This window comes from Pan troglodytes, chromosome 1 (assembly GCF_028858775.2).
Source record: "Pan troglodytes isolate AG18354 chromosome 1, NHGRI_mPanTro3-v2.0_pri, whole genome shotgun sequence".
In the NCBI taxonomy this organism is placed as follows: domain Eukaryota; kingdom Metazoa; phylum Chordata; class Mammalia; order Primates; family Hominidae; genus Pan; species Pan troglodytes.
In genome coordinates, this window is record NC_072398.2 from 189,801,835 (window position 1) to 189,829,393 (window position 27,559).

The 27,559-nt window shown below is 37.6% G+C and overlaps 1 protein-coding gene across 50 annotated transcripts in view; it reads left to right on the plus strand.

Annotated features, from left to right (window-relative positions):
* The window catches only part of SCMH1 (Scm polycomb group protein homolog 1), a 214,383-nt gene that overhangs the window by 74,307 nt on the left and 112,517 nt on the right, over positions 1–27,559 (plus strand). For 10 of the 50 annotated variants that reach the window (XM_063781942.1, XM_063781958.1, XM_063781937.1 and 7 more), the window contains 6 exons: positions 5,810–5,878; positions 6,344–6,367; positions 7,309–7,517; positions 14,490–14,632; positions 15,547–15,617; positions 24,107–24,341. In XM_063781942.1, coding sequence (XP_063638012.1) covers positions 14,557–14,632; positions 15,547–15,617; positions 24,107–24,341 — 382 coding nt within the window. In that variant the 5' untranslated portion in view covers positions 5,810–5,878; positions 6,344–6,367; positions 7,309–7,517; positions 14,490–14,556. Of the gene's footprint in view, positions 1–5,809; positions 5,879–6,343; positions 6,368–7,308; positions 7,518–14,489; positions 14,633–15,546; positions 15,618–24,106; positions 24,346–27,559 lie in introns of all 50 variants that reach the window. The other 40 variants (XM_063781973.1, XM_063782020.1, XM_063781987.1 and 37 more) reach the window with 10 other exon arrangements.

Genomic DNA, 27,559 nt, shown 5'->3' on the forward strand with positions numbered 1-27,559 from the left:
AATCTTCAACAAAATACTAAGAAACCATATTCCGTAGTATATTAAAAGGATCATTCACCATGATTAAGTGGGATTTGCCCTTGGGATGTGATGGAAATGAATAAATGTGAGTCACCATGTAACAGAATGAAGGACAAAAATCACATGATCATCTAAATAGATGGAGAAAATGCATTTGACAAAATTCAACATCCTTTCATGATGAAAACTCTCAATATATTAGATATGGAAGGAATGTTCCTCAACACAATAAAGGCCATATATGACAAGCTCATAGCTAACATTGTACTCAGTGGTAAGAAGTTGAAGGCTTTTCCTATAAGATCTAGAACAAGACAAGGATGCCCACTCTTACCACTTCTGTCCAACATAGTACCAGAAGTCCTAGCCCGAGCAATTAGGCAAGAAAAAGAAATAAAAGGCATCCAAATAGGAAAGAGTGAAATGAAATTGTCTCTGTTTGCTGACAACATGATCTTACATATTGAAAATCTCAAAGACTGTACCAAAACACCATTTGAATTAGACAAATCCAAGTTGCAGGATACAAAATCAACTGACAAAAGTCAGTAGCATTTCTATACACTAACTGAACTTTCTGAAAAAGAAATTAAGAAAACAATCCCATTTACAATACCACTTACTTCTAAGTAAAATACTTAGAAGAAACTTTAACCAAGGAAGTGAAAGATCTATACACTGAGAACTGTAAGACACTGATGAAGGAAATTAAGGACATCACAAATAAGTGGAAAGATACCCAGTGTTTATGGATGGGAAGAATTAATATTGTGAAAATATTTATACCACCAGAAGAAATCTACAGATCTAATGCAACTGCCATCAAAATTCTAATGTCATTCTTCACAGAAGTAGAAAAAACAATGCTAAAATTAATGTGGGGGAGCCACAAAGGATCCCAAATAGCCAAACAATCTTGACCAAAAAGAGCAAAGCTGGAGACATCACACTACTGTATTGCAAAATTTATTACAAAGCTATAGCAATCAAAAAAGCATGATGCTGGCATAAAAACAGACAAGTCTACCAATGAAATAGGACAGAGAGCCCAGAAATAAACCCATGCATCTACAGTCAATTGCTTTTTGACAGGAACACACATTGAGGAAAGGACAATCTGTTCAAAAGGTGGTATTGGGAAAACTGGATATCCACATATAGAAGAATGAAAGTGGATCTTTATTTCACCCCTCATATGAGAATCAACTCAAAATGGAATAAAGACTTGAAACTATGAAACTGAAACTATAAAACTGCTAGAGGTCTGGACAGAGATTTCTTTGATATGAACCCAAAAGCATAAGCAATAAAAGCAAAAATAGACAAATGGAATTGCCTTAAAGTGAAAAGCTACTGCATAGAAAAGGAAACAATGAAGGAAAGAGACAACACACAGATTGGGAGAAAATATTTGCAAATCATACACTGGAGAAGGGACTAATATCCGAAATATACTAGGAACTCAAACTACTCAGCAGCAAGGAAACAGCCCTGTTAAAAATAAGCAAAGGACTTGAATAGACATTTTTCAAAAGAAAACATATAAATGGGCCACAGATATATGAAAAAAGTCCAACATCTCTAATCATGAGAGAAATGCAAATGAAAACCACAGTGAGATACCCTATAGCCAACACTTTTTAGGTTGGCTCTTATCAAAAAGATGAAAGATAAATGTTGGCAAGGATTACAAGAAAAAGGAACATTTATACACTGTTACGGATATCACAAATTAGTACAGCCATTTTGAAAAACAGGATGGAGGTTCCTCAAAATACTGAAAATAGAATTACCATATGATGCATCAATCCCACTACTGGCTATATCCCCAAAGGAAATGAAAACAGTATGTTGAAGTTGAAGGGTAGCTTCATCTGCATGCCCGTATTCATTGCAGCACTATTCACAGTAGCCAAGATATGGGAATAACTTAAGTGTCCATCAATATATGAATGGATTTAAAAATGTGGTATATATACACAATGGAATACATTCTGCCTTAAAAAAGAGGAAATTCTGTCATTTTTGACAACGTGGATGAACCTAGAGGATGTAATGTTGAAGTCAGGCACAGAACGACAAATATCATATAATCTCACATGTAGAATCTAAACAAAGTCTAACTTATAGAGAAGTAGAGAGTAGAATGGTGATAACCAGAGGCTGGGAGGGGAGGGGTGAGTATAGAAAAAAGGGATACATTGGTCAACAGGTAGAAACTTATACTTAGATAGGAGGAGTAGTTCTGGTGTTCTGTTGCAGAGCATGTTGACTGTAGTTAATAATAATGTATTATGTATTTCAAAATAGCTAAAGAGAGAACTTTAAATGTTCTCACCACAAAGAAATTATAAATATTTAAAGTAATGGATATACTAATTGCTGTACTCTGGTGTGATCATTCCACAATGTGTACGTATATTGAAACATCACTTTATACCCCATAAATATGTAAAATTATTGTTGGCCAATTACAAATAAAAGCAAAAAAAATAAAGGGGATACTTGCAAGGTTTTTGAGAGGATGAGAGACTCTGAGACCTGCAGCTAAAATGGAGGGTTGGCTTTTGATAAAAACAGAGACACTTCATCCACAGTAACAGGAGAGAAGTCAGAAAAAATCATGAATGAATAGGTAATTTATTCACCAGACATTTAATGAGCACCTGTTACTATACTACTTACTGGGGATTCACCACTAAACAAGATCAAGTCTCTACCGTCATGAAATGAGTGGAAGGGTCTTACCCTTATTTCTGTTTTCTCAATGAATCCTGAATTAAAGTCATCCCCTAAGAGTGAAGTTGGGGAGAGTATATTTGGAGTTTGAGGAGAGAGAGAAAGATATGAATTTTTTTTTTTAGAAATTGGAAAAGTAAACATAGTGTAGAAATGTGGTATGATTTCTGGGTGGTGTAAAGTGGCATTTGAGAATTAGAGCTATGAGTTTAAAATGAGACCAATAAGCTTGCATATGTTTTTCTTCAGCACTAGTGAGCTGCTGGGGTAGGCACAGTATAGGTTGATACGTGATTTAACCAGATTTAGGATTGAGCCTTTAGTAGGTACGTTTGACAAAAAAGAGATGGGAAGGAGGAATTAAGAGTGTTTGCCAGAGAATGATGTTAATGAGGGACCATGGAGTCTGAGCTGGGCAAGAAATTAAGTAAAGACATGATAGGTGATTGATGGTGAGAAAGTAGTAGAGTCAGTAGATGAATCTAAATTTTCAACCAAGGAAAATATATTCTCCTTATATGAGTAATGTATCCTCTTTATGGAAAATTTGAAAATATATGATTATAAAGTAGAAAGTGGGTGCAGTGTCAGGGAACCCAGTACTACCACCCAAAGATAACCAGTTGTTTATATTTGCTGTGTTTACTTATATGTTTTTTTCTACTGATAATTTCCGCAGTTGTTTAAGTTTCCAGGGCTGCTGTAACAAATATCATGGACTAGGTGGCTTAAACAACAGAAATTTATTTCCTCACAATTCTGAAGGCTAGAAGTCTAAGATCAAGGCATTGATTGGCAAGGTTGATTTCTTTCTTCTGAGGCCTCACTCCTTAGCTTCTGAGGCTTCTCCCTCTGTTCATTACATATTTTCTCTGTACCTGTGTCCAAACTTTCTCTTCTTATGATAACACCAGTCATGCTGAATTAGCGACCACCTTAGTGACCTCATTTTAACTTAATTATCTCTTTGCAGACCCTTTCTCCAAATATTGTGGGATCCTAGGGGTGTTGCTTTTCTGGCCGGAAACCTGTGGCCAGTGGTGCCTTTGCCTGAGTTTTGCTTGGGCCCACTGGGCTCGTTCCACTCACTTGGCCTGGCAGGCTGCTCATGCTATCAGCCTGGATCTCACGCCTCCAAGAGAGACTGGAATTAGGCATGGAGTGGTGAGGAGTGTGTATGAACGAGCTTGGGGCCCATCTACTGCGCAGTCAGACACACCAGCTCCTGCCGCAAGGTGGGCAGCTCCAGGTGCCAGCATGGATGCCAGCTCTCTGTGAGGCTGCAGCTGGACCAGGCACACCACAAGCAGCTTCCCTGGCTGGCACCAAAGAATGCAGTAGTGCCCAAAAGCTTGGAGGAACCACAGGGCCGGAAAGAGGGAGTCACAGCCCTGACTCCGGAAGCTCCCAGGTCTGGGCTCCCCAAAGGGCTGCAGCTCTTCCCTCCTTCTCTTTGCCCAAACTGCAGCAAGCAGGGGGCATATTTCAGCCCTTTTGGTGTTACAGCAACTCTTTTAGCCACGCCGTTCAGCAGATCCCGAGTTCTTGTCCTGCAACCAGGAAGAATGAGGTATGCAGACAAGTGGAGGGTGAGCAAGATGAAGAGGCGCTGTATTGAGCAATAGAACAGCTCAGAGAAGACTCACAGTGCCAGGGCGTCCCAGTGAGTGTTCAGCCCCTAGCAGGAAGGATAGCTCCTCTCTGCAGGTAGGTTTTCCCAACAAGTGTTCACTCACTTCTCAGCAGAGAGGGTGGCTCCTCTGTAGCTGGTCATCCCATCTTCTGCAGTTCTCTGCAGAGGCAGAGAGGAGGCCCTAGAGTGGGTGGCTCCTCTCTGCAAGCAGGTTGTCACGTCATCTCTGCAGCTCTCAGCAAAGAGGAGGCCCTAGAATGGGTGGCTTCTTTCTGCAGGCAGATTGTTCAGTCATATCTTCGTCCTCTGCTCTGCTCTGGGGCTGATCCTGGGGCTTTTATGGACCTCAGAGGGGAGGAAGTGTGTGCCCATTGGTCTATGGGTGGCCATAGGCAGGCCTGGAAAAGGCACCACAAGTCCCCACTCCAGTCTGCAGGACTGGCAGTTCAGCCCCCAGCCTTCAGGCCCTCCCTGACCTGTAGGTGGGCCTCACCAGGGATCCGCCCTTTTCTGCTTAGGAACCTATCTGCCTCCTGCTGCCATTCATAGCATCCAGACTCCACCCTGACTTTGCTCCAAGATCAGAACAGGTGCCAACAGCAGGGAGAAGCCAGGCAGGGGGAGCAGGCATTTCTGATCCTGGGAGGGAAGAGGGGTCCTGGCTGGACCCCCAAGAGTGCAGGGGTACCTGGGTCTGCAGCCACATTTGGGTGGCTGCAGCTGTGCCCGTCATGGCAGGGCTCCTGCCTGTTCCATGGAGCCAGGAGGTCTGGGTTTGCAGCCTCGGTTTGGGTGGCTGCAGCTGCACCCAGGATGGCGGGACTCCTGCCTGCTCCCAGGCTCCCACCGGCTCCATGGAGCATGCATTCCCAGCTGTGCCTCCCTGCTGCAGCTGGCATGATGACAGCAGCTGCTCCAGATGGCCCACCGCTGCCATCACAAATACAGTTACATTCTGCGGTACTGTGGAGTGGGGACCTTAGCATGAAGTTTTGGAGGATACAGTTGAGCCCATAACTGGGGTGCTGTTTGTTTTTAGTGTTTTAAATAATTATGATCATTCCATGAATATAATTTTTATCCCCATATTTTACCTAATAACATAACCATTTTCCCATTTGTTCTTTAGCCTTTTAAAAATTTAACAGCTTCAAAATACTTTGTCAAGTGTTTGTATTATCAAATCTTAATCAGTCTTCTATTTTGAACATTTAGGTGTTCCTTTTTTTGTTATTGTAAACAATGCCAAGGCTTTTTACATAAATCCTTTTTCTTGTATTTTGGAGTATTTTTCCTTAGCATAGAATCTCAGAAGTGGATTACTTTATTAAAAACTGTTAATACATACTGCCAAATTGGAAAAGTATTTAATCTTATACTTTCTTTCCACATGACTATTTTTCTCTCCCTCTGCAGTGATAGACTGGAGTGATGTTAGAAAACACAAATATGGTCACCTATCAGAGTCTGCATCCCAATATCAAGGTAAGGGGGAAAAAACTCCGTTTGGCGTGGAAAAATTTTACTTGGCATCTTCTCCCATAAAACCTTCGTTGTTAGAGGTCTGAGTTTACAAATAACTCACTTGTTATATCAGAAGCAAATATTGCAGTTTACAGAGGTATTGGTCATAAGCAATATACTTTGTTTTCGCTGGAAATAGGAAACCTAGATTCTGAGTATAGGTAATCCCAAATTAGCTTCATAGTTTTAGGCACAGTTGCTTAGCCTCCCTGGGTTTTCTATAGTTTGTATAAGTTTAGGCTTGGGAATAGGCAAAATTGGGTGGTGTGCTTCCACAATGACTACTAAGAATCTCAGTGTCTTTTAGGATGAGATAACTGAACTAGACAAATACTCGATTTCCTATTTTACCCCAGAATTTCACCTTCCATCATGTTGGTATGTTTGTCTTAATGACTTATGCTCCAACATTTTTTTCTTTACTAGAAGCTGCTGACATCCTGGAGCTAGGTAAGCTATTTTTCTTGTGTTTCTGTTAAATAAGGGGAATTGGTAAACCAGGGATTAGATTATAACCAGTTTTAACCAACGAGGAAAAGAATTCCACGTGTCTCTGTCTCAGAAACCAGTGAATCCTGTGCTCTTGTCTGCCTAATTATCCCATGTACTTCATCTCAGCTGTCACATCAAGTCCTGCTTATCAGTAGGCCACAGACCAAGCTAACAAGAAGGGAGGGAAGGTGGTTAATTACATGTGGTATAGGGGAGAACAGGAACTGAACCAAACTGGAAGTACCATCTTAATTTACTGAATCCAGAACTAAAACAAACCCCTGCCATCCATAAATCAGTGTTTGGTGGGATTTTTCCCCAAAAAAAATTACTTGTAAGATAAATTGAACTGAAACTAAACCTAAACATTTTCTAACTTTATTCACAAATAAAAACTGAAATATTAAAATATTATCAAGTAAGAAGTCAGACCAATAATTGCATTTGGTTTTCCTCCCTGGTTAGTGTATTTCAGGACTAAGATTTGAGTAATAAAACTAGTTCTAATACTTCTCAATCAGAGTTCCTGCATAAACATCAGTCTTAACATTTTAGAATCCTTTAAAATCCTTTTATATGTTACATAGATTTTGATATCCAGATACCTGTATCAATTTTTGTTCAAGTATTTTGATATATTTTGTTACAACTTGATATTTATTTAGCTCTATTATTATCATTGTCTATTTGCCTCCTCTTGCCTTTCTTTCCTACAACATATTACTTTCCATTGCCCAATGACACAGAAGATAACATGAAGTAGTAGAACACTAGACTAGGAGTCAGAACTCCTAGGCCTTTTGAGAGCCAGTTCTGCCACTTAGTAACTTTGTGACTCTGATCCTTAGTTTTCTTATTTGTAAAATGGGGATAATAATCCCATTCTGCCTACTTCACAGGGTTGTAAAGAAGATTACATGAGCTAATGGATGTGAAAACATCTTAAAAACTCTCAAATACTTTTCAACTTTGGAGGATTATTATGATTTTCATTCTGTTCAGCGGCTATACTCAGACTTTACTCTAAAAGTCAAATCTTCTGACATTCTTTGAAGTGAAGCATTCTATGAATGTGAGCTGAAGAAATGAATGAAATGAAATAATGCAGGTAAAGGTGCCTGGCACTTGATAAATGATAGTTATTTTTTATTATTCTTTAAAACTTTCCTCAAGCTTTTTAAGGTACTGATGTGTGGTAGAAAAAACATGGACATAGGAGTCAGACAATTTGAACCAAGGTTCAAATTCCTATTCCCACTTACCAGTTTTGTGACTTCAGGCAAATTACTTAATCTTTCTAAGCCTATTTCCTCATCTTTAAAATGGGAGTAAAACCTACTTTGCAGGTTATAATGAACACAGGAGATAATGGACGTAGTCTGGCATGGTACAGGCAAATGGAAGACAGTGATAGCTGCAGTTGTTTTTGGTTTTGTCGCTAATATGAATGATAATAACAATTGTAGCTCAGTGACAGCTTAAGGCATATTGTAAACTGTTGATGGGGAGTTGTGAAATGTGGGTACTCAATTTAACATAGAGTATATCAGTTACTAAAAGATGTTAAAATTTGAAAGTGTATTTTTCCTAGAGCATTGGTTGCATAGGCATATCCTCTGATGTAAGTTAATCCTGCATATTTCATTTTTACCATCTAGCATAAGGAGCAGCTCCAAATAGCAAACTGAAATAAAATTCAGTAGATCTGTGGAATCTCAAAGTTGGAAAAGACCATAAAATAATCTACCCTTGCCCAGCATTTAAAACTCAACATTTTGAATTTTTTGTAAAATGTCTTATCTTGAACTCCTCAAGTTTTTGAGGACTTAGAACCTCCTCACGTAATTCATTTCATATTTAGACATATTTATTGGTCAAAAATTTGCTCTTTTTGTAATTTCTATTAGTCATCCCTCTGACTTTCTGGCCATATGAAACAGGGTTAGCCTATTTTTCACTTACTGGCCCTGATTTTTAGAAAGAAGCTTTAGGGACTGCCTTCTCATTGCCACTCTGCCGCTTTCATAGTTGAATCTCACACCTAGATTATTAAAACAGCTTCCTAACTAGTCTTTTTTGCCTCCAGCCCTATCACCCTCCTGCCCATTCTTTACACTACAGCCAGAATGACTTCACCCCAAACGCTTGAAGACTTCCTCTTCTCAGTAATACAGTATATTTGGCTCGCTAATGACTGAACACTGCCTTTATCTGTAACCTTTTTCTAAACTACTTTTTCTGTAAACTCCACCCAGCAGCCATACCAAAAGATCTGCATTTAGAACTGCTTTTTCTCATGTCTGGGCCTTTATAATGCCTTTCTTTCTGTCTGAAACAAACAAAAAGAGTTTCCTTTTTCTTTGACTCCTGCTTATCCTTTTACACTTTAGCTTAGAAGCCTAGAGCTTTCTTCCTTTGGTAAGTTTCCACAAGCACTGTGGGTGCTCCTGTAGCACCCTCTGTCTCTCCAGTGTAGCACTTATCACATTATCTTAGTGGTGACTGTTTAGTCTCTGTCCCTCACTAGATTCTCTGTCTGTCACTAGACTGAAGCTCTGTGAGGTTAAGGATGATATTTTGATTACAGTTATATGTCCAGCACTCAGCACAGTGCTTTGACACACACTATAAATATTTGTTGGATGGATGGGGAATGGCTCTGAGACTTCACTTTTTTACTCATGCTAATTGTTCATGTTCCTTCACCTGATCCTCAGGTGACGTGGTTTTGGGTCTGTTTACCATCACTAGGTAATCATTTTAACTCAGATTTGCTCTCTCTCAAAGTATAGTTTTCAGAACTATATCCCAGGTATTATTTTATTAGTCCAAGAAAGAATAGGAATATTACTTGTGTGCTTCTTTTCATTCACTCAGAAACTCATATTGAGCCTCTATTAAATTTCAGGCACTGTGTTAAACAGTAAAGATTTTAAAAATGAATATAAGCCCCCATCCATAAAGAGCTTACATAAATAATTATGGTGATATGATGTGAACAGGATGTTATAGGAGATAGGGAGATGGTAAAATTTGTCCAGCCCTTTTCTGCAAAGCCTTCTGACAGAAAATGTAAAATTTTTGCTGAGCTTTAGTCACTGAGTGTGAGTAACATGGGCAAAGATATGGGACCAAGAAAGCCATGAGTTTTAGGAAACACTAAGGTCCTTTGTAGCTTGAATATTATGATTCTACATCTGTGAAGCCTCCCAAATCCAGACCTTTCTCATATCAGGATATCTGCCTGGACCTTCGAAAACACCTCTGATTTCTCTTCCTTATCTAAGGCTCTCTTTCTGTTGCCTGAAAGTCGGTGTCTTTTCAGAGGGACCCTGTGGTATAGTGAAAAGAACACTTTCTCTAGATGCTTTATTTCTATTAAGTAAAAATTCTTCTAGTGACTTTTCCTTAATCTACAAAGAACTCCTAGAATCTATGAGAAAACAAAAGAATATCTCAGCAGAAAAATGGCTAAATAAAATACAGACTGGCTGATAAGCCTAAAGAGATCTTTGACTTTATTAGTAATCAAAGAATTGCAAATAAAATTATAATAGTATTTTATTTTTTCACTGATAAGATTTGTGAAAATTATGGAAATTGTTAAAACACAGTTTTAGCAAATATGTGGTAAACACACCTGTGTACTTTTGGTAGGAATAGAAATTGAGTCTGGGCAATATAGTGAGACCTTGTCTCTACTAAAAAGAAAAAAATTAGCCAAGCATAGTGGTGCACACCTGTAGTCCCGGCTACTCTGGAGACTGAGCGGGGAGGGTTGCTTGAGTCCAGATCGGGGTTACAGTGAGATATGATTGTGCCACCACACTCCATCCTGGGTATCTGAGTGAGGCTTTGTCTCAAAAAAAAAAAAAAAAAAAAAAAACTTGGCTTATACTTGTAATCCCAGCACTTTGGGAGTCCGAGGCAGGAAGATGACAAGCCTAGGAGTTTGCAACTAGCCTGGGCACCATAGGGAAACCCTGCCTCTAAGAAGAAAAATCAGTATGTTCTTTCTAGAGGATATTTCAGCAATATATATGTTGTATCAAAATCTAAACTATGCATGCTCTTTGTCCACTAATCCCACCCTTAGGACAAATCCCAAATCTGTGGCTCATGCCTGTAATCCCAGCACTTTGGGAGGCCGAGGCAGTTAGATCGCTTGAGCTCAGGAGTTCGAGAACAGCCTGGGCAATTTGGCATAGCCCTGTCTCTACAAAAAATACAAAAATTAGCTAGGCATGGTGGCACACACCTGTAGTCCCAGCTACTAGGGAGGCTGAGATGAGAGGATCGCTTGAGCCCAGGAGGTCAAGGCTGCAATTAGCTGTGTTCACACCACTGTACTCCAGCCTGACTCTGACTCAAAGCAAGACCCTGTCTCAAAAAAAATAAAATAAAGACACTTAAATTACCATCAGTGGCGTTTAACAAATATATTGTTATTTAAATTTTGGTACATGGAACACTATTTATACGGTAATAGTGGAGTGGAATTTCTGATCTAAAGTGTTGATTATGCTTAATTGTTTTTAAGAATTTGGGTTCACATTTAGGTTGAACAAAGTAGAGTTCTTGTAAAGGAATGTGGCCAGAACAGTAGCCAGACATGAGTAGCCAGCCTGTCAAATTTAGGAGCAGTTGAGGGATTTGGGACATAGAGATTAGATATATCTAGGACCAGTAGAGGTTAGAAGGCAGATGTTGGCTGACTATAAAGAGCGGTCTGTCCATTTGTACTGTTGAGTAATAGCTAAATAGCTAAATAATGAGTGTCCCATGACTGGAAGTATTTCAGCAGAGGCTGGAAGGACCATTCAAATCTCAGCTTTTTTTTTTTTTGAGACGGAGTCTTACTCTGTCACCTAGGCTAGAGTGCAGTGGTGCGATCTTAGCTCATTGCAACCTCCACCACCTGGGTTCAAGCAGTTCTCCTGCCTTAGCCTCCCAAGTAGCTGGGATTATAGGTGCCTGCCACCACGCCCAGCTAATTTTTGTATTTCTTTTAGTAGAGACGAGGTTTCATCATGTTGGCCAGGCTGGTCTTGAACTTCTGACCTCAGGTGATCTGCCCGCCTCGGCCTCCCAAAGTGCTGGGATTACAGGAGTGAACCACTGCGCCCGGCCCAAATGTCAACTTTCATATCACCTTATCAAGATGTCTTTTTTGACTGCCCGGGCTAAAATAGCACACCTTCTTTACCTCTTACTTTTATTTTTTTAAATTTCAAAATAGCCAGGAATTGTATAATTAATCTGGTGTCTCTGTTACCCTCTGGACCAGCTGACATATTTGTTTGTTTGTTTGTTTGTTTTTGCTCCATGTGGAGCAAAATATTGTTTGTTTGTTTGTTTGTTTTTGCTCCATGTGGAGCAAAACATTGTTTGTTTGTTTGTTGTAAGCTCCATGTGGGCAAAATTTGGCTGTATTGTATTTTGCTATATATCACCAGTGCCTAGAACCAGGCTTAACATATACTAGGTATTTAGTAAATATTTGCTGAATGAATGAATATTAGAGAAGGTGATTCATGCATTTAACTAGGTGACCTCTTATGCCCATATTTTATGGGCCAAGGTACTTTAATGCCATTTTTAAGTCCCTTCAGGGCAGGTACCTTTTTTTCTTTTTTAATAATAAATGTAACTATCACGTGGTATGCATCAGAGTTTATAAAAACACTTTTATAAGCATTATTTACTAAATGAGATGGCTTTTTCTCATCTGTAAAGTCTTAGCTTAGACATTTCCTCTGAAGAGTATCTGTCCATGACTTTACTAAGATAGCTCCCAGTCTCTATCACATCACCTCATTTTATTCCCTTCAAGTTCACTTACTGCCTTGTTTATTTATTGTTTATGTGTTAGTTGTGTCTCATCATATACCAGCATGTAAATGAGGGCAGGGACCCCTGTCATATTGCCTGGCACATAGAGGATAGTTAATAAGTATCTGTTGAATGAATAATTGAAAACATTCAAATTATACTGTTTGAATATTTTGAATTATAATGTTGGAATAATTGAAAACACTCACATTATATATGTTTAAATTATAAAACATTATACCTATGTTAGTTAATAATATTAATCTTTGCAATAATCTCTGAGCCCAAGGATGAATGAGATTTTCATGTTCTGCAATCTCAAGATAACCTGTACTACCTCGTGAACTTTAATTTATCATTATCATAACAGATTATTTGTGTTATGTTTATTAATGTCTCTGTTTATCTCTAGACTGAAAGCTCCATGAATTGAGAAATCATGTCTTACCTTGTTCCCCTAACATTTAACACAGTTCTTTGTACTTGGAGAAGTTTAAATATTTATTGAATGAAGAATCTATATACAATCTTGTAAGACAGATATTGTCTTCATCTTTCACATGAGTAAACTTAGGCTTGGAAGGATTAAGTAATTTACCCAAGATAGTTAGCTGTAGAAACAAGACTTTTACCAACATCTTCAGACTCCCAATATTACATTATTTAAACTACACCAGTAGTAGTTCTTAGTCACAGATGTTAATCCAAATTACCTAGGGAGCCTTGGAAAATACATATTCTCAGGCCACACTTGGAGCCTACTGAATGAGAACTTCTGAAGGTGAGGCCCAGAACTTTGTTTAAAGAAATGAGACTATAAGTATCACTTGAGAGTCAATGATTTATACCAGAGGTCTGGCAAACTACTATTGGGAGGTCAAATCCAGCCCTCTGCCTGTTTGTGTAAATAAAGTTTGAGTGGAACAGCCATGCTAATTTAGGCACACATATTGTCTGTGGCTGCTTTCACACTGGAGTGGTGGAGCTGAGTAGCTATGACATAGACTGTATGGCCTAGAAAGCATAAAATTTTTATTATATTGTCCTTAACAGAAGGCTTGCTAACTCTGGATCTATACCTTGGTGCCTGTCCTATTTCTTTTGTGGTTACTTTAGTGCTTGGAGATATGGCAGAACATTATGTCTGGCTTCATCATGGGCATTACAATAGGTGTCCAAACATTCTTACTAAGTCATAAAAATTATCTTATTTTGCAATTCACCTGATAATAAGGAACTAAGCCTTAGGTAGCTGAAGAAGTCAAATAAAAGGAAAATACCATCTAGGTATGGTTCAAGCCAGTCAGCCATCACAGTGGGTGAACTACTTTAAACAGAGGTTCCTTTTCATCCAGTTAGTGATAGAGTGTTTCCTAAGTGGTAAAAGGGCTGAGGTTTCTAGCCTGTATACATTACAGAATAGGGATTGATTACCATGGTTGATATGTATAATGGAGAACTGTAATTAATACCCTAATTGTTGTGGTACCCCTGATGCTGCCATTATTCTTAAGACCAAAGTCTCTTTGGTGCTTTTAGTCAGAACTTAAGCTAATATAAGCAATTACCCAGGACTGACCAAAACTCTTGATCTGTGCTTCCTAATACAGTAACTATTAGCTATGTGTGGGGATTTAAATTTAAGTTAATTAAAATTTAAAAAATTTAGTTTCTTACGTACCCACATTTCAAGTATCCAATAGTTATGTGGCTAGTGGCTACCTTATTGGCTAGCACAGATACAGAACATTTTAGTCAGCACAGAAAGTTTTATTGGACAGTGCTGCTCTAGGTGCCAGAGTTGAAGATTCTCAATCCAGGGAAATCCAAAACTTACTATTTGATTTAATCTTTCATTTGTAAGGATGGAATAATAAATTGTAATGTTTTATTTTTCTAACAGCAAACAATGATGAAATGTATTCAGTCCTTGCTTTAGGGCCCTGTCAACTAGAAGCAAACTCTTCATTAAATTCTGATAACGCCTTTAAACCTTGACTTCAGAAAATAGTCATCTCATTTGCCCTATGGACTAACTGTCTAGTCATGTTGATTAATCATCAGCCAGTTTATGAAATAGTTCAGAACTGACTGTGATTTCTGGCCAAATCTATTTGGCTTAGTTAAGGGTAGTGGGAAAGGAACCAGTTATAAAACAGAAGCTATAAAATAAATAGAGTGTAAAGTCTTGGCATCATCTTTGGAGTGATTTAGATTTCATCATTCAGTGACTCATTTTTATTCCCAGCATCTAGTGCTTTTTGCATGGCCCAAAGGGGCTCTGTGCTGCTCCACTACAGAGGAAACTTCAAGAAATGCTGGTTTGCTACAGTGTTTTAGCTTGTGAGATTCTCTGGGACCTTCCCTGCTCCATCATGGGGTCACCTCTAGGTGGGTATTAGGGGGAGACTGGTAATTGGTTTAACCTTTAAATAAAGAATTTGATAATCTTTAGTGATCCAATGAGATCTGTATCAAATGTTCCTGCCTTAAGATGTTTTCCCTTCCCCCAGCACAGTGTCACCTTGAAGATTGTTTATCTAGGACAGTGTTCTTCAAACTTTTAGAGGCTGTAAGGCCAGTTCAAGAGGCTAAAAGATTCTACAGACTCCCCAGCTTGTTCTTATTTACTATCATCAGACATGCTTCCCAGGTCCTACTTTGCTCTAAATTAACAGATCTTTGTCACTTTGCACCCCAGAGCAACACAGCGGTGGCTAGGATGGGGGTGCAGCGGGGGTAGGTGAGAGAGAGCCAGTTTTTAGAGTGAGGATTCAACTATAATCTCACTCATCTGGCTTCCCCTCCCCTCAAATCATCTCGCCCCTTGTCTCTAGACAGCCTTTTCTTCATTCTTCCTGAGCTGAGATGCTGGAATCCAACCATATTGGGTGTTAAAAGCTGCCACTTGACAGCAGTGAGGGACCTTTCCAAGAGTCAGATTGTTCAAAAGGAATCTCCCCACCCACTTTCTGCCTCTTCTATTCTGTTTTCCATGAGCTTCCTGGTCACTTCTTTGAAGTACTAGTATATCTTGCTTTGGCATTTTGGATCACTTTAGGAATGAACATAAAGAACACCCTAAGCCATCTTTAGACCATTATTTTAAAACGTGAATCTAAAACATCCGCTCAGGTCACTTAGATTCTTCCCCTTAATACTCCTTTGAGCTCAAACAGGAAAAAATATATATTTTTTATGCTCAAAACCAGTCTACAAATAGCTTACTGTTTAGTGTAGATTATACCCTGAAAACATTTTTTTTAGGAAGTTGACTGTGATATAGATTTCTATTTCCTTTACAGGTCATTTTACCTGGGACAAATACCTAAAAGAAACATGTTCAGTCCCAGCGCCTGTCCATTGCTTCAAGCAGGTAATTGATTTTCAACATCTTTAGTAGGTGGAAGATAAGTCATTTTTTTATGGTTTTTAGACAATCAAAACAGGAGGTGGAAGCCCTTGGGCTTCTTACCTGAGGGCCCCAGAATAAACTTCTATGGGAAGAACACAGCTCAAGAAGTAAAATTTGGTCACTGTGAGTTTTGGCAGCAGACATTCTTTCCACCTTCATCCCAAGTAACACCCTTGCCTCCTTCTTTACCTCCTTGAGGATATTCTGTGTTACTGAAAACAACTGCTAATTTTTACTAGAGCTCTTAATTCGGACAGGAAAGAGAGTTATAGTCCATAGACATTGTTGAAAATGGAGCAGTATTTCTTTCTCTGTACTCAGCACTCCTGTCACAATCTTATCTTTCTACAAGAATGTTGACACTGAGTCCCACTGTGAAGCATCTCAGGAGCTCATCAGAGGTCATCCAGAGTTTCCCAGAAGGATTAAGTAACCCAGACAATGCACAGATGGTATTGACTGTGTCAGTGTTTGATATGGCTGATAAGCAAAGAAGTGTTTGGTGCTAAACAAAGTTAAACATCAGGAAGTTACCTACAATCCTTTCCTTTAGTACTCAAGGGTTATTTCCTCAAACTGTCAGCATTTCAGGTTGAGTTTGAATTTTGTCTGTTTTCTTTTTTTTTTTTTTTTTTTTTGAGGTGGTGTCTCGCTCTGTCGCCCAGACTGGAAGTGCAGTGGCGCAATCTCGGCTTAATGCAAGCTCCGCCTCCTGGGTACATACCATTCTCCTGCCTCAGCCTCCCGAGTAGCTGGGACTACAGGCACCTGCCACCATGCCCAGCTAATTTTTTTGTATTTTTAATAGAGACGGGGTTTCACTGTGTTAGCCAGGATGGTCTTGATCTCCTGACCTCATGATCTGCCCACCTCGGCCTCCCAAAGTGCTGGGATTACAAGCATGAGCCACCGTGCCCGGCCATAGAATTTTGTCTGTTTTCTAAGTAGAAATACAAGTTCAGGACTTCTGCTCATTTGAAATAAAAGGGACTGAATTTATACTTCCACCTGAAACAATTTATTTAAAAAGACAACATATGTTAATAATGGTTTGTTTTGTTTTGTTTTGTTTTGAGACAGAGTCTCGCTCTGTCACCCAGGCTGGAGTGCGGTGTCTTGATCTTGGCTCACTGCAACTTCTGCCTCCCGGCTTCAGGTGATTCTCCTGCCTCAGCCTCCCGAGTAGCTGGGACTACAGGTGCACACCAACATGCCTGGCTAATTTTTGTACTTTTAGTAGAGACAGGGTCTCATTATGTTGGCCAGGCTGGTCTCCAGCTCCTGATTTCAGGTGATCCACCCACCTTGGCCTCCCAAAGTGGTGGGATTACAGGTGTGAGCCACCGGGCCTAGCCAACAATGGTTTTTAAGTCACTAAAAATCAAGCAGCCAAACAGTGATCTCTGAGAGAGAGAAAACAAATGAGTTGAGCTACCTCTATGATTTTCTAGCTTACTGTCTTAACAGTTTCCAGACCATGGCCCAGGGAAAGGGAACTCATGTTGAGCCCAGCAGACTCCCTAATTGGAGGAAATGGAAGAAAAAAAAATGTGAGTCCAGAGAAACCAAGGTGGCTAGAATTTTTAGGACAGAGTGTCAGGAGGAGAAAGCTGCACACAAAGAAAACCACAGTGATCTTCAGAGGGTCCAGGAAAAGACTACCATTTTATAAATGCATATGAGAAAACTACCTAAGGCCAAAGGAAAAAACTATCTGAAAGGATTCAAAGGAATAGAACCTGGCACTCACACAGGGCTGAGAATAGTTCCTGATCTCACCAGCTAGACTAGAACATCTCATAATTGATTGGGCACTGGGTATGATACTCAGGAAGGTGTTGCTCATATTGGAAAATAATTAACCTTAGCCTGAGTATTGCTTCAGTCCAGCCTGACAAATCATAAAGGTAAAACTCAAGAAGATCAAACTACTTCACAAATAACTTAACTGCATCGAGGAACAAAGCCCAAGAAGATTTATAGGAATGCAGGAATATCCAGTACCCATCAGGTAAAATTCACCAGATCTAACTTTCAATCAGACTACCAGGCATGCAAAGAGGCAGGAAAATGCAACCAATAATCTAGAGAATAATTGATTGAAACTGACTCAGACTCTATACAGATCATAGAATAGCAGACAAACACATTAAAATAATTATTTTAATATATTTGTTATATTCAGATATTAAGCAGAGACATGGAAGATATTAAAAAGACTCACTGGGCTACTATGTGGGAAATGAAAAATACACTAGATTGGATTAATGCCAGAAGAAATTAGTAAACTTGAAAACATAGCAATAGAAACTATTCAAAATGAAACACAAAGAGAAAAAGGAATTTAGAACCTGTGAACTATGGGTTAACTTCAAGTGACCAAATAGACGTGTAATTGGAGTCCCCAGAGGAGAGAAGTGATGGGGGATAGAAAAAATATTTGAAGAAATAATGGCTAAAATTTTTCCAAAATTAAAAATAACAGCCGGGCACGGTGTCTCAGGCCTGTAATCCCAGCACTTTAGGAGGCTGAGGTGGGCGGATCGTGAGGTCAGGAGATTAAGACCATCCTGGCTAACACGGTGAAACCCCATCTCTGCTAAAAATACAAAAAAATTAGCCGGGCATGGTGAAGGGCACCTGTAGTCCCAGCTACTGGGGAGGCTGAGGCAGGAGAATTTTATGAACCTGGGAGGCGGAGCTTGCAGTGAGCTGAGATCATGCCACTGCACTGCAGCCTGGGCGACAGAGCGAGACTGTGTCTCAAAATAAATAAGTAAATAAATAAATAAAACTATAGGTCCACAGAGTCAAGAAATTCAAGGAATCCCAAAGATAATAGAAGAAAACTACTCTGAGGCATATCATAATCAAATTGCACAAAACCATTGATAGAGAAAACAGCAGCCAGAGAAAAAAGACACTTTACATATAGGATAACTAATGTAAGAATTATATTTCTTGTCAGAAACAATATAAGCAAGCACAAAATTGAACAACACCTTGAAAGTACTAAAAGAAAAATAAAAAACCTGTCAACCTGGACTACTGCAGCCAGCAAAAATGTCTTTCAAACACAAAGGTGAAATAAAGATATTTTCAGATTTACAAAAGCTGAAGGAATTCATTACTCACAGACTCACACCTCAAGAAATGTTAAAGGAGGTTCATCAAGCAGAAAGAAAATGATATCAAATGAAATAACAGATCTATACAAAGAAATGAAGGTCACTGGAAATTGTCATTATAAGGATAGATATATAAGATGTTTTCTTATTTAAATCTGTGTAAAAGATAATTGTGTAGACAATAATAATAACCGTATATTGTGAGGATGATAACATATAAGTAAAAGGTATGATAAGAGTAGCACAAAGGCAGGAAGGGAGGAATCTTAAGTATACTATTACAAGGTTCTCATGCATGAAGTAGTACTATCTTACTTGATAAGATAGACTGTGGTAAGTTAAAGATGTTTGTACTATAAACTCTAATGCAACCACTAGAATAATGGGAAAAAATAGCAAAACGTTTTATTTAAACCCAGCTATATCAATAATCAAATGTAAATGGTTTAAATGTTAAAAAGCGGAAATTGGCACATTGGATAAAAAGCAAAACCCAATTATATACTGCCTTCAAAAACTTACACTTTTTTCTGTTTCTTTACTATTGAGCTTGCTATGATTGGAAAAATTATGCTTTAAATAGGTTAAAAGTAAATGTATGAAGATGATGTACCATGCTGACATTAGCTATAATAAAGCTGAAATGGCTATATTAATATCAAAGTACACTTCAAATAATATTAACAGGGTTAAGGAAGTTAATTTTATAATGATAAAGAAATCAGACAAATCCTGACATGAAGCAAAAACCAATAGAACTATTAGGAGAAATAGATAAATCCAAAATTATCTATAGTCAGACTTTTAGTACTCCTCTCTGTGTAATAAAAGAACAAGTAGAGAAAAAAAATCAGCAAATATATAGTGGATTTGAACAACACTATGAACTAACTTGACCTAACTGACATATATAGAATACTGTCCAACATATGTAGATACACATTCTTTCCAAGTACCCGCATTTCACAAAATTAAATGTCCATTACTAAATAAAAACTCTCACCAAACTAGAAATAGAAGGGAACTTTCTAAATCCTAAACTCTAAAGGGCATTTATTAATAGTCTACAAAGAATATCATACTTAATGGTGAAAGACTAAATGCTTTCCCCTTAAGATCAGGAACAAGACAAGGATATCTGCTCTTGCCACTTTTATTCAGTATTGTATTACCAATGCAAATGGGCCAGAAAAAGAAATAAAAGGGATCTGGGTCGAAAGATTTAGAACAAACACCAAGGAAAATGTATACAGGGCAAATAAGTACATGAATAGAGATGCTCAATACCATTATTTCATTAGGGAAATACAAAATAAAAGTGATTAGTGAGCTATCACTATACATTTATTTAAATGGCTCTGATTTTCAAAAGACTGACCATATTAAATAGTGGCAAAGATGTAGAACAAATGGAACTTTCATATGCTGCTGGTGAAAATGCAGAATGGTTCAACTACTTTGGGTGGGGTGGGGGAGGAACTAACAAATACGCAAAATTTATATAAAGAAAACCTTAGAAGATGCCTGACCAAAATTTTGATTCATTAAAAAAATAGAGTGGACTTTGTCAAAATTAAGAACTTCTGCTCTTCAAAAGATACTGGTAAGAGAACAAAAATACAGGTCACAGACTATGAGAGAATAGTTTTGCATTGCTTAACGATAGGGATATGCTCTGAGAAATGAATTGTTAAGCAATTTCATCGTCGTGTGAACATAGAATATACTTGCACAAACCTGGATGCTATAGCCTACTACACACCTAGACCATAGCCTATTCTTCCTAGGCTACAAAACTGTCCAGCATATTACTATACTGAATACTGTAGGTAGTTGTAACACAATGGTATTCGTCTATGTAAACATATCTAAACATGGAAAAGGTACAGTAAAAAAAAAATATGGTATAAAAGGTATATTAAAACTTGTACACCCGTATCAGGCACTTACCTTGGATGGAGCTTGGAGGACTGGAAATTGCTCTGGGTGAGTCAGTGAGTAAGTGGTGAACTGCGTACCACTGTCAACGTTATAAATGCTGTACACCCAGGCTACACTAAATTTATTTAAAAATTTTTCATTCTTCAATAAAGAGTTAACCTTAGCTTACTGTAAATTTTTCACTTTATAAACTTAATTTTTTAACTTTTTTGACTCTTGTAATAATACTTAGCTTAAAACACATTGTACAGCTGTAGAAAAATAATTTTTAATTTTTTTTTTTACCTTTTAAACTCTTTTTGTTAAAAAACTTAAGACATTACCCTAGGCCTACACAGACTCAGGATCATCAGTATCACTGTCTTCCATTTCTACTTCTGAGCCTACTGGAAGGTCTTCAGGGGCAGTTACATGCATGGATGGAGCTGTAATCTCCTATGGTAACAATGCCTTCTTCTGGAATACCTCCTGAAGGAGCTGCCTGAGACTATTTTTTAGTTAACTTTTATTTTCGTATAAAGAATACACTCTAAAATAATGATTTAAAATATATAGTAAACACATAAACCAGTAACATAGTCAATTGTTATCAAGTATTATGTACTGTACATAATTGTATGTGCTATACTTTTATACAGCTGGCAGCACAGTAGGTTTTTTTACACCAGCATCACCACAAATGTGAGTAATGTGTTGCTCTAGGACCTTAAGACAGCTGCATTATAACTAGGATACAGGAATTTTTTAGCTCCATTGTAGTCTTATGGGACCACAATCTATACATAGTCTGTTTTTGACCAGACGTCATTATGCAGAACATGACTATATTTGCAAATCACATAACTGACAGCATTATTTTCCAAATTGATCTGTAGATTCAACACAATCTCTGTCAAAATCCCAGCTGCCTTTTTTGCAGAAATTGACAAATTCATTCTAAAATTCTTACAAGAGACCCAGAATAGCCATAGCAATCTTGAAATAGAGAACAAAGCTGAAGGATTCACATTTCCTGATTTCAAAACTTACTACAAAGCTACAGTACTTAAGACATAATGGTTCTGGCAGGAAAATAGACATATAGATCCATGAATTAAAATTGAGAGTACAGAAATTGACCCACCAATTTATGATCGATCGATTTTTGACAAGGGTACCAAGACAGTTCAGTGGGTTTTTCAACAACTGGTGCAGGAACAGCTGGTTATCCACATAAAAAAAAGTGAAGTTGGATTCTACCTCTATGCCATATACAAAAATTAACTTCAAGTGGATCATGGACCTAAATGTAAGAGTTAAAACTGCAAAACTCTTTAAAGAAAACATAGAAGGAAATCTTCATGACCTTGGATTAGATAATATAACACCAAAAACATAAACAACAAAAGAAAAAATAGATAAACTTCATCAAAATTAAAAGATTTTTGTTTCCACACCATCAAGAAAGTGAAAAGAACAACCCACACAATGGGAGAAAATATTTGAGAATTATATATCTGGTAAAGGACTTGTATCCAGAATATAGAAAGAACTCTTAAAACTCAGAAATTAAAAGACAACATGATTTTAAAATGGACAAAGAATTTGAATAGATATTTCTCCAAATATATACAAATGACCAGTTAGGCACATTAAAGATACTCAGTAGTCATTAGAGAAATGCTAATCAAAACTGCAATGATATACATCACATTGACTAGATGACTCTAACATCAAAATACAAACAATGGCAAGTGTTGGTGAGAATGTGTAGAAATTGGAACCCTTGTACATTGGTGGTAAAATTATGAAATCCTATAGCTACTTGAGAAGACAGTTCAGAGGTTACCCAAAGTGTTAAACAGAGTTACCACATGACCCAGCAGTTTCACTCATAAGTATATACGTAAGAGAATAGAAAACATGTCCACAGAAAAATATACCATAAATGTTCATCACATCATTATTCATAATAGCCAAAAAGAGGAAACAACCCAAATGTCCATCAGCTGATGAATGAGTAAGCAAAATGTATATCCATACAATGGAATATTGTTCATCAATGAAAAGGAATGAAGTACTGATACACTCATTGACATGGGTGAACCTTGAATCCATTTTGCTAAATGAAAGAAACTATTCACATATTGGCCACACATTATATAATTCCATCTATATGAAATGTCCAGAATAGGTAAATCCATGGAAACAGAAAGTAGATTAATGGTTTCTAGGGACTGGGCTGAGAGGGTAATGGGGAATGACTCCACTGGGGCAGGGGGTTCATTTTGAGGGGATTATGGAAATGTTATAAAATTAGATAGGGATGGTGTTTACACAACTCTGAGAATATTCTAAAAATCATTGAATTGTATACCTTAAAAGGGTTAATTCTCTGTTTTGTGATTTAAACATATACCTACCATGTGATCCAGCCATTTCACTCCTAGATATTTGTGCAAGAAAAAAGAAAGTGTATTTCCCTACACAAAAATTTGTACTTAAATGTTTCTAGCAGCTTTATTTGTAATCGCCAAGAGCTGGAACAAACCAAATCTCCGTCAGCATGGTTATACCACTCAACAATAAAAGGAAATGAATTATTAATATGGATGAATTATCAGAGTAGTTATGCTGAGTGAAAGAAGCTAGACAAAAAAGAAAGTACATCTTCTATGATTCCATCTAAGACTAGAAAACGCAAAGCAATCTACAGTGATAGAAAGTAGATCATTGGTTGCCTGGGTACAGAGGTCCTGGAGGGGCCAGAAAAAGAGATTACAAAAGAGCATGTGAGAGCTTGAGGATAATGGCCATGTTCATTATTTTTATCGTGGTGATACTTTCACAGGTTTATATGGTGTATATAGTAATATGAGTATATACATATGTCAAGACTTACTAAAGTGTATAGTTTATTGTATGTCTATTGTATGACTTGATTAGTAAGTTGTCAAAATAAGAAAAAATTAACCCTCAATAGTCTGTGTGGTAGATATACACGCCAATATACTGAAATATTCCACAAAGAGACACTAAGAATATGGTAGTTTAATAGGACGTAGTAGTCCTAAAAAGACTAAAAAGGGATTAAAAGTCCCTACCTGGAAAGGTAGGGAGTTAGAGAATTATAGAATGAGAAAACATTTAATTAACTGGCCTATATAAGACATTCTTGTCCTTTTTTTAACTGGTATGGGTCTATTCGATGCTTCGTTGGAAAGTAATTTTTTTCCCCTTCCTCTTATCTTTCATTGTTTCTTTTGCATGAAACCGTTCTTAATTATTAGGGAATAATTCAGTTGGTTGTCCCTGGCCCAGCTATAACCAATCTGAATCCAAAACATGAATTTTGGGGTTTTACTCTTAATCTGTCTATACCTCATGCCTTGTTTTTCCCAGTCCTACACACCTCCAAGCAACGAGTTCAAGATCAGTATGAAATTGGAAGCACAGGACCCCAGGAACACCACATCCACCTGTATTGCCACAGTAGTTGGACTGACAGGTGCCCGCCTTCGCCTGCGCCTTGATGGGAGCGACAACAAAAATGACTTCTGGCGGCTGGTTGACTCAGCTGAAATCCAGCCTATTGGGAACTGTGAAAAGAATGGGGGTATGCTACAGCCACCTCTTGGTGAGTAAGTAAACCCAAACTCTTTCTAGCCAATTATTAATAGTTAGCGTCCAAAAACTGAACATCCTATTATGGGAAAGCCTAGGGTACCCAGCTTATCCCTTATTTTTCATATAGTCTCCTAAAAAGGCCCACCCAAAATGAAACAAGCTGCACAATTTGGACATCTCCATCTCTACATTAGCTTATGATATCCAGGCTTCTTCCAAATTCTTTCTAACAAGAAATCACACCCTTTGTTCTTCTTGGCCAGTGCCCATTTACCTGAGAGAGAGAATGGAAGGAGGTCTTGCCGTTTAACCTATCTCAAAAAGCATAAAGCTTTCACCAAATCCTATCATAATGACAAGAAATGAGAGAAAATCTGCCAGTAGAAAGCATGACTGTTATAAGGATCTCTTATCTCCTTTCTCACTAATTCTCACCTGGTCCTTGGAGTTTTCTCGCTTCGAATCCATTATTACATAAAAATCATTTTTTAAAATTTAAGCTAATAACCCCACTAGGTTTTTCTTTCCAGATCAGATTCCCCTCCAGCTTTTGCCTCAATAAATCTGAGGGATTCAGCCCTTCTTATCAGTTACTGTCAATCACTATTACAGTGAGTCTCAATGGGGGACCGAGAGAGTTAGATGATGGACTTTGACTATACTTCCTCTCAGGAAGCTGTGCTAAACTGAGAATTAGAGAGCATGTATCATGGGCTCCCTAGGTACTTATTTAACGTTTTCCCCCATTAAAAAAAATTTTGTAATGTAAAATTTCAAACATATAAAAAGGTAGAGAAAAATAGCATAGTGAATGCTCATGTAACCTTCATTGTTGAAGTCAATATAATTTTATCTATACTTGTATACACTTTCTGTCCCCACCTCCAATTGTTAAACATGGCATGATTTTATCATGAAAGTATTTAGTATGTCTCTGTCATGGGCAAGGATGTCTTAAACATAACCATACAATTATCACATACAAATAAGCCAATGATAATATCTTAATATCAACAAATATTTTAATGTGTTTAAATTTTCTGGATTGTCTGTCTCTGTCTGTCTCTCTCTCTCTCTTTTTTAATCAGTTTTTTGAATCAATCTAACCAGAATCCTCACATTGCAGTTAGTTGATATGTCCTTTAAGCTTCTTTAAATCTACAAGTTCTTATCTGCTCTCATTTTTTCTTGCAGTTTATTTGTTTAAAAACCTAAGTCATTTGTCTTTTAAATTTCCTAAAATTATATTTTGTTGATTTTATTCTTGTGGTATCATTCAACATGTTTCTGTGTCCTCTAGTTCCTAAAATTGGTAGCTAAATCTAGAGACTTGATCAGATTCTGGTTCAATTTTTTCATAAGAATATTTCATAGCTGGTGATATTTATTTCTATCAAGAAGCATGTACAGTCTGGTTGTCTCTTGTTTTATAATGTAATATAATGTAGCAGCCGTTGCTACTCATAGTCTAGATCAGGGTTGACATTTTCTTGACAGATCTGATAGTGAATATTTTAGGCTTTACAGATCATACATTCTCTGTTATAATTACTTAGCTTTGTCTTTCTGCTAAGGCAGCTGTTGACAATACATAAACAAACAGGGTTGTGTTCTAATAAAACTTTATTTACAAAAACAGGTTGTCAGCCTGCCAACTGTAGTTCGCTGACCCTGATTTAAATCTATAATTCATATGGTTACAAAATGGAAAAATTTAATCCTGCCATTCTGTCTACATAAATTAATGGAATACATCTGTTAACATAAACTTTCATCAACTATTTAGTTATTTTGAGATATAGTTCACACAGGAAAAACAGTTTAAATGCATGCTTTATTTCTTTATTTACCAATTTTCAATGAATTGGTTTATTAGCATCCTCCAAAAATAAGGAGGATTTTGTTGTTGTTGCTCAGTATCATAAGCTCAAAACTTCATACATATTTGTTGTGTTTCACTCCATCACACCAATTGACCTAATTGATGCTTGAATTATCCCATCTTTTGCCAGAAGGAAACTTGTCAAGTTGTCTCCTGACTCTTTTATATACTGTTTGATACTATTTGATAGCTCTCTTGGATTTTTGCAATTTCAACACGTTCCAGGTTCATCTTATATATTTTTTGCCCCAAATATGGAATCAGCTAGTTCTTCTAGGTTCCTGGGCTCCTTTTATTGGGAAATGGTATTTAGAGACCATAATCAGAACACTAGAGTGCTCAGTGCTACTAGGTTGGTCGTCCTTTCTAGTCTTTTTGGTATAGAGAGGCAGGAACTACCTTTTTAAAAAGATTATTGGCTGGGTGCAGTGGCTCACACCTGTAATCCCAGCACTTTGAGAGGCCGAGGCGGGCAGATCACAAGGTCAGGAGATCGAGATCATTCTGGCCAACATGGTGAAACCTCGTCTCTACTGAAAATACAAAAATTAGCTGGGTGTTGTGGCATGTGCCTGTAGTCCCAGCTACGTGGGAGGCTGAGGCAGGAGAATCAGTTGAACCCGGGAGGCGAAGGTTGCAGTGAGCCGGGATTGCACCACTGCACTCCAGCCTGGGCAACAGACTGAGACTGCGTCTAAAAAAAAAAAAAAAAGTTATTGGGGTAAAATATCATTGGTTCAAATTGATACTTCTCACTAAGGGACAGAGGTGTTTTTACCTACTTCATCTCTGCTACCTTAAATTTGAATCTCCTTTGTACCACAACAAAACCCTAGTTCTCCATGTTAACACAGTAACTCATTTGCTTTATTCCGTATCACTCATCTAACAGTCTCAGAATAACAATACCAACACTACCACCAGTTTGATTATTAACAGTGTTTATTTACATTTTTTCCTTACCATTAAGAAAAATACCCTTAATAAGTGTTATAAGGTCATTTAGATTAGTTTCTGTCTAAGTGACTGTACCACCAACTTAATAACTAAGGTTCATTTGCTTCATTTTATTTTTTATTTTGTGGAATTGCTTTTTAAAATTTAATTTTGCTTTATAAATACATTATTATATATAATTCTGAAATATATATAATTCTGAAAAGTCAAGTCTATAAAACAGAGTATATTCAGAGAATTCTCTTTCACCTTGTTCTTTCCTTCTGCCATAGGTAACCACTTCTTTTTAATCCTATAGTTTAACATTCAATTTTATAAAAAATTTAGGCGTGTGTGTGTGTCTATGTGTGTATGTGTGTATCTATCCCCTGCCTTTTTTCATTTAGTGA